Source organism: Talpa occidentalis, unplaced genomic scaffold, assembly GCF_014898055.3.
Source record: "Talpa occidentalis isolate TD23 unplaced genomic scaffold, MPIMG_talOcc4v2.1, whole genome shotgun sequence".
In the NCBI taxonomy this organism is placed as follows: Eukaryota; Metazoa; Chordata; class Mammalia; order Eulipotyphla; family Talpidae; genus Talpa; species Talpa occidentalis.
Genome location: NW_026555331.1, coordinates 110,686,642 through 110,699,675, shown reverse-complemented (window position 1 = coordinate 110,699,675; position 13,034 = coordinate 110,686,642). Strand labels below are relative to the sequence as shown.

The following is a 13,034-nucleotide window of genomic DNA, read 5'->3' as shown; positions in this document are numbered from 1 at the left end:
CTCTCACCCTTTTAGCCCTTGCCCTCAAGGCTGTCAATGGGATGTTCATAAAAAAAAAAAAAAAAAAAACATAAAATTATGTCACTCTCCTGTTTAAAATCCACCTGTGCCTCTGACAGCACTTAGAACAAAGTCCAAACTCCCTTTCTGGCCCCACCTACTTCTGAAATCATTTCTTGTATCACTTTCCAGGCTTCACTGAACTCCAACCATGCTGACCTTCACACATAGCACCATAATCATGTAAAGATAGATGAGCCCCATCTCAGAACTTTTCTTTTGCAATTCCCTCTACCTGGAACGTTTGTCTCCCCAAATTTACAATGGATGACTCTTGTCCTTCAAAGTCTCAGCTTAAAAGTTATTTCCTCCAAGAAGCCTTCCTTGACACACTCACCCTTATCCCAACTAACCATCTAACATACTTCTCTGATTTTCAGATTTCATAGCATTCATCTATCTGAAATGGCATCATTTCTAACTTTTATTTTGTTTCTTCCATTACAACAGAAGTTTCAAGGGAACTGAGATACTAATTTACTCACCATAGAATCCCAGATGTATGAACTAAGGATTAGATGGGGTGTGTGTGTGTGTGTGTGTGTGTTTGTGTATGGTTTCACATATTTTCACATATATGTATGCATTCTTAGTAAATTCTCTGTGTATGAATCATGTATTTTTATCATCTGGTTTTTCCTGTATACAGTAGGCACTTATAAGTATCAGTGGAAGGAGTAAATTAAAACTTATTTTGGTATCTTAAAAATATAAATAAGGGCCTCCCCTGGTGGCGCAGTGGTTGAGCGCTGACCTGGGAAGCTGCCCGCAGCCTCTGCAGCAGCCGTTCGATCCCCGACTGCCTGCGAGGATCCCACATGGCGCGCAGACCTCTCCTGCCATGCCCGCTGCTCCCCTCAGCAGTGTATTTCATCGGGTCTGCCTGTTCTGTTCCCTGCTCTGGCTCTGGTGTACCCAGAGCTTCTGACTGTACCCAGTGCTTGTATAAATAAATAAATATTAAATATATATATATAAAAATAAGATGGACAAAATTTTTGTTTGTTTAAAAAACATCTCTCCTACTGCATTCACTTATAGCAAAACATCTTTTTAAAAAAGTCAGCGTTTCCCAGGAATTTTTGTGGTGTTCTGTTTCACTGAGATGTAAAGGCAGAGGCAGTTTCACAAAGCATTCTTTCATTTGGCTTCCACTTAATGCTTTCCATTCTTCTGAATATAGACATACTGAAAACATTCCATTCTCTCAGTATAGACATTCTGAAAGCATTCAAACGTCCCTGAAAATTTAAAAAGAAAAAAGTCATGGAAACTAATTATACCAACTGGTCCCTGAATTTTTTCTTATGTGAGTCAAGAAACATAGTTTATTGCTTGCCCTGAGGCTTCTGTTACTGATTGTTAGAATCTGGGCTGTTGCACTATGTTTGCTCTGTTCTATTAGGGCGGCTACAGATAAATTTTCCTCTATGCGTGTATTTTCTTTCAGTGACATAGTTTCAGTGACATAGATATTTTCAGTGACATAAATTACTTCCATTAGAAAAGGAAAAAAAGTCAAAAATATTTTCTAGAAGTGTCTCCCATTCTTTTAAACTCTCATCTAAAATTTCAAAGCAAATAGCATTTTAATATTCTCATTATTTTTTAGTTACTAAGAACTTATGAAATTAAATCTTTTCTCTGTTTCAAGCATTATATATACTTGAACTTTTGCTATAGAATGTGAGATATTGTTTATCACTCCACTGACACTAGCAAGTCAGTAGTAACTAGCAGCCTTTTCTAGTCTTCACCATTGTCCCTCTTCCTTAACCTTTACTACCCAACTCCTCCAATCAAGGTAAATGATCAAATGTGTTCTAAGTCTTTAAAAAGCAGCATGTTCATCATTTATTTAAAAAAAAAAAAAAACCAAGATTCTCTGTTGTAACAGAGCTGTGTTGACTAATATTTTTTATCCTCAAGTTTCATCAAGTATGAAAGTTTGTATATTCTTTTTATGGGAATATACAGATTAACATAAGACTAGTTAAACAAAAATTACTGACAAGATAGAATATATAAAGTCTTTATTCATAATATAAAAACCCCCTCATATATAAAAGAACAATATTTTCATTAAAATATCTTATTTTTGTATCCAAAATTGAATGGAAATCTTTAAAGATTTTATATCAAAGTGATCCACAATGTAATACTGTTAGTGTACAAAGAAATGACCATAAAAGTCCAGTATAATACTGAAGCAGAGTTAACTGTAATGATATTTTTTGTCTATTATTGGAAAACTTAAGTTTAATTCAACTTTAGAAAGAGGGAGGTACACCTTTAAAGATAAATCATTGAAACCAGTTTTAAAAAAATTTTTTTTTTCCTGTGGGACCCTTGCCAGTGGCCAGGGATCAAACTGGCGCTGCAGAGGCTACGGGCAGCCTCGCAACCCAGCGCTCAACCGCTGTGCCACCAGGGGAGGCCCAGTTTTAATAAATTCTTAACTTCATTTTGCAATGAGTACTTCAAGTAGTAACTGATAATGACATCAATTCTTTTTTCTCAATAGTAAAGATTTATAGAGAAACAGGTATAAAAGAAAGTTTCTTAGAAGATGGAATTGTTCATTGTTCTGGTGGATATGTAAAAACAATGCTGACTCAATAACAGCCAAGCAGACAGCTGCAGATGCTGTACCCAATGGAAATACTAAGCAGGCATAGTGCAAATCAATAATTAACAAAGCAGATGCACAAAGCTTGATGAGGATGAATAATTGCATATGGGAGATTGGTAAAAGGAGCTGATTACAATACTAGTTTGTAAGAAATTAAACTCTTTGCATTCACAAATTTGTTAGCAAGAGTACTTCAGTGTTTAATAACACATGAAGACTATATTTTAAAAATCCTGGGTCTCCCCGGTGGCACAGCGGGCTGAGCGCGGCGCTGTGAAGCTGTCTGCAGCCTCTTCAGAGTGGGTTCGATTCCTGGTCAGCCAGGGAGAAACCCACATGGTGTGGCAGACCTCTCCTGCCTTGCCCACTGCTCCCCTCAGGCGTGTCTTTGGTCCGTCTGCCTGTTCTTCTCCCTGCTCTGTCTCTGGGGAATTCTCTCACCCTCCCATGCCTCTGACCTGTACCCCAGTTCTTATATAAATAAATAATCTTTTTAAAAAATCCTTTCATTAAATTCAGATGCCCCTATATCACGCACTGATATAACAAGTACTATATACTACTTATCACTAAGAATATTTAGAAATCTAAATGGTCCACAAGAAAAAATTGGTAGGATAAACATAAAAATAATTTTTAAAGAATGAAATCATATTCTAGGTAGACTAATTGTTTATTCTTAGAATTAAGTTTAATGAAATGTTGAAGAGGGAGGTATACCTTTAGTGCTCATCATTTTCTAACTTTTATGCATGTTTATGTGTGTTTGTGTGTGTATAATCTTCCCTACTATCAATAAGTTTCTTGAGGATAAGTATCATGTCTTTTAATGTACTCTAAAAACTAAGCCAGGTGCTTCTATATAAACAAATACCCGTGCAATGAATAAAATAATACATCTTGGTTTTGCAACAGGGTGGTCCCCAGGAAAGGGGGAGGTTCCAGGTTTCCTGCAAAAGGAGGGTGGAGCTGAGCAGGGAGAGAAGAAGCTGCAGAAGAGACTGAGGAAGGAAGGAAGCAGGATGGAGAGCCAGGAGATCTGGAGGAGGCACACGGAGCAGAGAGACACTCGAAGAAACTGAGCTTGCCTTTTGGTTGTGGACTGGGTGAAACAGATGTGGGTGAGAGACTCGTGGGGAGGTGACAATGGCAGTTTTTGTCTTGATTTTGATTTTGCTTTTTTCCATCCAGGCTTGTCTGCTTGTTTCTGATCCTTTTCTGTGGGTCCCCACTGGCAGATGCTTTAGACTTACGGCAGGCTTTGGGGCCTTGTTCTGGGCCAATCCTGCTTGGGTGGACTTTTACCCACGAGGGAACAGGTAACTTTGGGTGCTTGATTTAGAAACTATATTCTTTGCCTTTCCTGCATTGTTTACTAATTGTATTAATGTTCATTATCATTAAAATCTCATGTTTTGTGTTGATGTGGCGGATGGCAGAACCTATTTAGAGCAGGCAGGTTTGTAGGGTTTGGGGTGCCCCATTCCCTGCCCTGTAACAGTTTCTTCAAAATAGCGTTAAAATGGAGAATATGTTTAGCATGCTTTAGTAAAAACATTCGGAGTAAATTCTTTACACAGATGCTGAACATCTGACTTGAAAATGTCTTAGGAGGTTTTTTATTTTTGGGGAAATAAAGTTCTAGACAGTCCCAGGGTAATAGATGCATTTATAGCAAACTTGGAAAGCAGGTTTTAGGGTTTGCGGTAAATAAGAAAGCTAGTGAATGTATACAAGGAAGCTAGGTATATAAAGTCCATTTGCAGCCTTTTTCCTTAGTACATTTGTTGCAAAAATGACTGTTTTATCAATTCAAAATTCATTCATTATTATAAAAAGTGCTTGAAGATTGTCCATTTCATGTCATTCTGTTTTTGTTTTGTTTTTTTTAATCACTGAAAATGCATACTTTCTGGGCCTTCTTGGTGGCTGTAGTGGCAGGAAGGGCACAGGGCAGGATCTGTATGATTCGAGCAGACCTGGTAAAGGAGAGCCCTGGAGCCCTTGGTGGCTTTCTCAGGCTTTTACTGAGCTTTCACATTTAGTGCAACAACCAGGTACATGGCAGGCAGGGAGGCCAGGAGGCCTCCAAGCCCCAGGCAGTCTTCACTCTGGGCTTCTCTGACGTTCTTTCTCCCCTTTCTCCTGCCTTGCTTCTCTTGGCAGGTATCTTAGTACTGCTGCTGCTGCCCAAAGATCTAAACACACAACTTATAACAATGTAACAAATGCAGGTGCCCACCATCAGGCATGAAATCCTAATGGTGGGAGGGCAGAAAAGCCTGAAAATCATTTACCCTCCAGTGGTGCAAGGGGTTAAATCCCAGCACTATGAATCAAGGGGCCTCCCTGGTGGTGCAAGGGGTTAAGACAGCTATGAAGCAATTCACAGCCTCTGCAACAGGAGTTCCATCCTGCCTGGCCAGGGAGAACTCAACATGGTGCAGCAGACCTCTCGTGACTCTCCCGCTGCTCCCCTCAGCAGTGTATTTCAGTGAGTTTGCCTGTTCTGTTCCCCACTCTGTCTCTGGTGAATCCTCTTGCCCCCACCCCACACACCTCTGGCCTGTACCCCAGTTCTTGTACGCATAAATAAATCAATCTTTAAAAAAAAGACATAATCAAGATAAAACAGCAAAATATATAATAAATTAGATAAAATTAAGTATTAAGGGAAAAAGCAGAGAAGGAGACGGTGGACAGGAAATCCGAAAAAGAAATGGAATTTTGTTTTGCTTTTAAACATTTGTATGTTGTGGTGCCATTACAACACTGCATAGGTTCCAAGATTACACTTTCTCACTTTGCCTGCTACCAAATGTCCAGTCACCGTCCACCAAAGAATGCAATTTTTAATTAACTGACTAGAATAGGCCTTACCGAGAAGTGATGTTTGGGTTAAGTATTGAAAAAGTGAAGGACATCTTACGAATATCTGGGGAAGAGCATTTCGGGCAGGAGCAATTCCAAATTGCAACCCGCCTTGAAGTGTATTTCAATAATATCAAGGAAACCAGTGTATCTACGAGGACGTGGGGGAAGGGGAGTGGGAAATGAGATCAAAGAGATGACAGGAACTATGTCATAAAGGACCTATTTGAATTCCTTCACTTACGTTCTTAGCAGCTCAACTAAATTAGTTTCAGCTTTTCTGCACTTTGTAAGTTAACTAAAGGGAGCAGACTGACTTTGCAATTCACAGCCTGGACCGAGTGTCAGATCATCCTTCTCTAGTGAAGCTACCGCGTAGTTACGCGCACAAACGTCTTTGGGGGATAATCTGTCAAAATGCCTCTAGCCCACTGGTTGGCGTCGGTTCCGGGTCCAGCCCACAAGCCCCGGAGACGCTAGTCCGACCGGTGCACGCCGGGAGCTGTGGTTCCGCGGCGCGCTCGCTCGGCGCGAGCCGGCGGCAGACGCTGGAGCGCCCCAAGCGACGCGCAGACTCTGGAGCGCGGCGAGAGCCGGGAGTGTTTCCTAGCAACCGGGGAGGCCAACGTCACGGTGGCGGGTTATAAACGCAGCTACCCACTGTGGGTCCGCCTTGTGTACCTTCCAGCACCTGAGACCTGGAGGGATCGCCGCTCACAGCCCGGTGTCCGCACGTCGTCGCTCGTCCTCACCCACCTTCTCCTGCCCCAGGTTGCCGCGAGCAACCTTCCACCGCTCTCCCTCCTCCGAGGTCCGGGCCCGAGCCTAGGGGCGACCTGTCAGGCTCTCGCTCGGCCCTCGCCCCCCGCGCCCGCGGAGCTCATCGCCCGCGGCCTCGGCGGGACGATGCTGGAGTCCATTCGGGTGACGGGTGAGTGCGGAGAAGGACTGGCCCCCGGGCTGGCGGCGGCGGCCGGTGTGCGCTCGAGGCGGGTGGGGGCGCGTGAGCGCACGGGCGGCGGGTGGCCGAGATAACGGTAGTAGTGAGCTGCCCGCGGTCCTGACGCCCACGCCCGAGCCCGGTGGAACAGCTCGTGCCACAGGCGCTCAGGAAAAATGTGCAGAGGACAGAGAAAACGATCCCTTTTCATTTTGTGCCTTATTACGCACGTGCTGGGAAATAGAGTAAAGTTAGCTGTAATGGATTACTGGCCCTCCATGTGTCCTCTCTAAATCTTGTTACATTCTATTTCGAGTCATATTTGGTGTGCAGTTAGGCACTACAGAGTACTAGCATCTGATTTTCTAGAATGTTCAGAAAAAGCTCTATCAGTATTTATTGTGGGTTTATTTGTATGTGTACTTTTATTCTCCAGTCAGTGAGAATCATTTTGAATTGCTGTCATTAATGGTATATAGTATATGTCATACCAGCCTAAAATCTTCAGCCTCAGATCTGAAAGTTACTTGCCTTTCATTGCTTTTTAATAACTGTGCATAGAACCATTTGAAAACTGTTTTACATAACAGTAGAATAATTCCCTAGGCCATTTTCCTGGCATTTCTTTTTGTAAGATAACATTTCTGTAAGACAGAGTTCATGATAGTCCAGTTTCTTTACCAGGGTGAAGAGAAATGCTTACTACTCAAACTAGAGTCAAAATAAAGCCAGATTTTTTCTTTTTAATTTAAGGCATTGAGTACTGAATAACATTTTTTCCTGAGTTTTTTTATTGTGAAGCTAAATTTTGGGGGGCCTCCCTGGTGGCGCAGGCGGTTGAGCGCAGCGCTGTGAAGCTGTCCGCAACCTCTGCAGTGACAGTTCGATTCCCGCAGGCCTCGGAGCAACCCACATGGGAGCAGACCTCTCCTGTCTCACCCCCTGCTCCCCTCAGCAGTGTACTTCAGTCAATCTGCCTGTTCTGTTCCCCACTGTCTCTGGTGAATCTTCTCACCCTCCTGCGCATCTGACCTGTACCCCAGCTCCTTGTGTCAAAAAAAAAAATCTAAATTTTTGTTTGTCCAATAAAAATATTTATGAGCCTGATTTTAAACTTTAATTTCACTTCATGTTTGGTGTAATGAAATATGGAGCTGATTTTGTGCAATCATGACATTGCTGTGATCTACCTCCATGTCTATGTTGACAGGAAGCATAGACGGTGACAGGATCTAAGATTTAATAAGCAACTTAAACTGGCATTAGATTTTTTATAAATGTGATTTGATGTAGATGCTGTTCTTTAATGTTAAAATATAATGAAAATGTTGAAAGTTAATTAAAAATTTACCACACCTTCTTTTTATCTTGGAAGAGGGTTTCTCAACCTTGACACTATTTACATTGAATTAATGAATAATTTTTGGTTATGAGGGACTGCCCTGTGTGTTGTAGTATGTTTAGTAGCATCCCTGGTCTCTACCCACTATATGTCACTAGCAACCCTCCTCCCCTACTTGTGACAACCAAAAATGTCTCCACACAGTACCACATGCACTCCAGCGGACAAAACCCCACCCATCCATTCGAGAACCACTGACATGGAGAAAGATATAGTTTGAGTCCAAGTATACATTATTATTATATAAAGATTTAGAAACCAATTAAAATAATTTCCCCAAAGCATAACAGTTATTATAAAGGAAGAATGCATTTATAATAATATTAATAGAAAATGGATATTCTGGTCAACTAATCAAAAATACAGAGTGGATCTTCTGACATTTCAGTATGTCAAGTTAGATGTTTGGGAGATAGTGTTACAAAATAGTAGACCTTTCCTCTTGTCTGTCTCTTAATTTAATGGGGATACACTTATTAATCAATCAATGCAATGTTCCATTCCCTAAGAGAGACTCTGGCACTGAATTTCTGTAGTTCAATAAAAATTTAAATATCTGTTTGAGGTCAGTCAAGCCTCGAATTTACTTCTAGGTCATTTTTCAAAGTAGTTTCTTTTATATAGTACTTGTTTAATCAAAATGATTGTTCCAGAACCCTGTACCCAACATTTCACTGACATCATAAAATCCAGTACTATAATCCCATTTTACAGATAAGGAAACCACAACACAAAGAAGTTAAGTAACTTGTTCAAGAGCACAGCTACTACTAAATAGCTCAGATTCAAATTGGAGAAGCTCCATTCCAAAACTCATGTTTTCAACTACTAGGAAAGTGAGAACACTTAAAATAAGCCAATAGGCATCTAAGCCCCCAAATTCCACATGTTTTATTATTTAACATCAGTGGTACCTTGTTTGTTTACTCAAGGTGTTGTTTTTAAGTTGTAATCACAGGCAGGTTTATAAATAATTTTTGCCTGCAAAGGTCATATTTTGCTAAAATACAAGTTATTGTTTTCAAAATAGAAAACATCTAACTCATCAAGTAACAGAATGCTAACGGAAGCCATATAAATTATGTTATCATGATTTCTGACTTGCCATATTTTGTATATGATATAACAAGTGATTAATAAATCATCTGGAAATGAAGCACGCTTGTAACAACAGTAAATGTTTAAAAATACTGGAAACAAAAGTTATCTTAAGGCCAAATAGTTCCTGTATGTCCTGCAGCACCTGTCATTAAAACTTGTCTTTAACATCACAAATTGTTTCATTTTTTTTTTTAAATGCCACCCTGGTGTGAATTCTTCCTTAGTGGTCAGGCATCTAAATCCTGTATTTCTTTCTTTGCTTTCAAACATTATCTTCCTTGGCTTACTGCTTGGGCCATTCTTTGATTAACAGGGCAGTAAGCAAGCAAAACCAAATTTAGACATATGCCATAATGTAGGTTATATGAATGTTGGGTAGGCGATTATACAAACAAATGTAAAATTGCAACCATGGCAAGTGCTTCAAAGAAATATGAGGTGTTAAGAAGATTTCAAATGAAGAAGTCAGAGAAGATTCGCTGCACAAATGATATTTGAACTGAAGAGTAGAAATTAATCTAATAAAAAGGGAAAGGGATGGGTTCCCCACACATAAGGAGCAGCATGTAAAGCATCAGTGTGTCTAGAAAGAAAAAGATGAGCAAGAGTGAGGGAATGACAAAATGAAAGGAAACTAGGGTGGTGAGATTGAGGGGAAACATTGTGCAAGGTTGAAGAGGCAGAGTGACCTGACCATGAGTCACCTGATCTGTCATGGTTACTTTTGGCTTCATCAGAAGTGGAAAGCCATGAGGAAGTTTGTTTTCTGGCGTGTTCATTGTTTTGGATGGTATTTAGTGTTTTCTTTTTCAATACAACATCCTTTTCTGGCATTATAGAATACCCTGAATATTTCTAATTGTAAAACAAACACACACACATCAGTTTCTGACCAAAACCAGCCGGTCACATTATAGGAATCATTGTTATTAGCAGAGTAACACTGGAGAGCTCCTAACTGGGATAATGACGTACAGTAGAGTTTCTCAGTTCCTGAATGAAATTAGCAAGCCTTTTCATTTCTCTCTTTGTAAAATTTCACTTACAGTTGAGAAATTGTATTGGGTGATGTTGAATTTAGAAACATTATAATTAATAGGTTATCGGGTATACTGCAGATAAATTGGACAATAAATGTTTTTAAAGATTCTGATTTTTTTATATACCATTAAAAAGTCAAGGTAGGGCCTCCCCGGTGGCGCAGCGGTTGAGCACTGGGTTGCGAAGCTGCCCGCAGCCTCTGCAGCGCTGGTTTGATTCCCGGCTGCTCCCCGGCCACTGGTGGAGAGTCCCATGCAGACCTCTCCTGCCGCCCGCTGCTCCCCTCAGCAGTGTACTTCGGTCCTTCTGCCTGCTCTGCTCCCCGCTCTGGCTCTGGTGAATTGTCTCACCCTCCCATGCTTCTGACTGTACCCAGTGCTTGTATAAATAAATAAAAATAAATAAATCTTTAAAAAAAAAGTCAAGGTATATCAATGTATGCATATGTTACATCTACCTAGAACAAGATAAAGAACATTTTACCTCCTTCCAGGTCCTAACCCCTCCCTCAAAGGTAACTACTATTCCAAATACTACTACCATAAATTAGTTTTACCTGTTTTTGATCTACATGCAAGCAGAACTATATAGTATTTGCTCTTTTGATCTGGCCTTATTTTCTCAGTATTGTTTTTGAGATTCATCTATGTGTTGCTCACAGCCTCAGTTTGTTCTTTTTCATTGCAATACAATATTTTATGACTATGCCACAATTTATCCTTCCTACTGTTGATAAATATTGTATCATTTGAGTTATACATAATGATAAATGATTTGACAAATTAAAATGTTTATTTGTTGGGGGATTATTTTGTTCTGTCATCTATTTATAATCAAGCAGTCTATTTTTTGTGGTATAAAATTTTGTGGTATAAAATTATCCTAGGTTATTAGATTTCATAAGTATTTGTGAAGTATTTGAAATTGTCATTTTGCTGATAGGAATTGGTTGAATGGCATTTTCCACCAGAATTTGTTTCTGATGATCTAGTCTTCCTTTTAGCCAAGTCCTTCATAATTATTATGAAATTTCACCTAGTCACAGTTCTGAAACACTAAGAGTTTAGTGAGCAGTATTCTCCTCTCTCATTCTTTTTGATAAGGAACATGAGGTACTGATGGGTTTAGTGATTTGGCTAATATTACAGAGAGGTTATTGAAAGAGCTCAAAAGGTAAACAGGAATCCTAGTATCTTTTTCTCCTGTTCTAGATATAAATTAAGCTTTTATTGTGTTGGTAAGTTCAGTGTGCTCACCTACTTGTGTATATACTAAGTATCAATTTTAATATTTTCCTTGTTATACCTCAATAGAGGTAATCAGGTTGGAATGAATGATTTCCTTGATCAACAAATTATTTTCATTTACTTCAAATTTATAGTGAAACAGATTGCTGGATAATTAAAGATGATTAAAGATGATTACACAGAGATTGTTTTAGTATGAGAAAGTATGATTTTTTAATTATCTTGTTATTTTTCCAAGGGAAGATACGTCACACTTTCCTCCGAGTTATACTTCCCTCAGAGAGAAGTGTAACTCATATACTTAAAAAAGGTTTTAATTTTTCAGGATAAAGGAGTAAAAAAAATACGATGTTCTTCAATGTAATCTTTGTAGCCTTATATTATGTTCTTATGCATATTTAATGAAACATCATTTTCGTTAACAATGGTATTTAAAATTAACAAACCAGTATTTGATTCTCTAATACTTTTTAATATAACTGAAATAAGATTAGTGTAACTGAGAAATTAATTTATATCCATCTTGTATGAACTGTGGGAAGAAACACTTGCCTTACTTGTTTGAACTTTATGGGATATTAGCATTTGGCTGGATTGGCACTTATTAAATAAATGCATTATTGGCACTTCCAAACTACTCATTAGCAGATGAAGCTTAAAAAAACTGATGCTAAGCGTCTCAGATAGATAATAAGCTAGGGAGCAGGACCGCTTAACTCGTGGGGAGAGGTGTTCTTTTAGGCACAAGCTGTCACCTCTCTCCTACCCCTATTTCTCCTTAAAAGTTTTGGCAAATGGTTTAGGGCTTTTTTGTTTAGTCTCCTGAGGTATGTAGGTTGTTTGAGATGAAACAAAATTATAAACCTAGAGGTTACTGATGCTTTATGACAAAACAAAAGAGCTCTTAAGAGCTCACTCTTTGATCATAGAGCTACTAAGTTTAAAGCCAAAGATAGAGTGAATGCTTTTTTTTTTTTTTAAAAAAAGGCAGTTCAATATACATAAAGTAAACCATCAAAACTGGAAATTCTTCAGAGTAATTTTTATTTACCGTTTTTAATTTACTATGACTTTGCTCTTATTATTTTGAAGACCAAATGAGAAAAGAACCTGATTACCTCCCTTTACCTTCCTGGCTGCTCCTAGTCCTTACCCGACTTCTCTAGGCTTATGATACCCTTATTCTTATCTCAGTTCTCTTGCTCTTTCCCTTTCAGTATCTGTTGCAGTCTTCCTTTCATTACCATCTCTTGTCTCCTAGACTTGCGGTGTCTTTTTTAGGGGAACTGACATTGTTTGTGGGCATTTGAACTACACCCTGTCTTCTGGTGTTCCTTAGCCTATGTTCACCTATCCTGCCCAGTTTTAACTATCAGTTGGCAGCACTTAAGTCTGAAACCCCTAAGGAACTGTGATGAAAGTTTTGCTTGTCCTGTTTATTTTTGGCTGGTTGAGTATTTAACATTTACTGAATGCCTTCTTTGTGCTACGCACCTTCAATATGACCCTGTGCAGTCTGACTCCTTCCTCTCAACTTGTCCATGTAATACACATTTTATGTAGCTCCTGAAAGTTTATACTGCATAAGCGGAAATATAACTGGGAAGACCCTGTTATCTATTAGACACCAGATTTTAAATTCCACATGTTGGCCTGGAAAATGTAACTTACAGGACTTAAAAGTACTTTACATTATTTGGAATATCCACTTTTGATTTGGTGATTTTTTTCTATCCCAAG

At 39.3% G+C, this 13,034-nt stretch overlaps 2 protein-coding genes across 6 annotated transcripts in view; one reads left to right on the top strand and one right to left on the bottom strand.

Moving 5' to 3' along the window:
• ANLN (anillin, actin binding protein) overlaps positions 1-13,034 on the bottom strand; it is a 107,794-nt gene that overhangs the window by 63,307 nt on the left and 31,453 nt on the right. The window lies entirely within an intron of this gene.
• The window catches only part of MATCAP2 (microtubule associated tyrosine carboxypeptidase 2), a 34,682-nt gene continuing 25,392 nt past the window's right edge, over positions 3,745-13,034 (top strand). For 2 of the 3 annotated variants that reach the window (XM_037510254.2, XM_037510247.2), the window contains exon 1: positions 6,158-6,494. In XM_037510254.2, coding sequence (XP_037366151.1) covers positions 6,470-6,494 — 25 coding nt within the window. In that variant the 5' untranslated portion in view covers positions 6,158-6,469. Of the gene's footprint in view, positions 3,810-3,883; positions 4,012-6,157; positions 6,495-13,034 lie in introns of those variants that run through there. The other variant, XM_054692469.1, reaches the window with a different exon arrangement.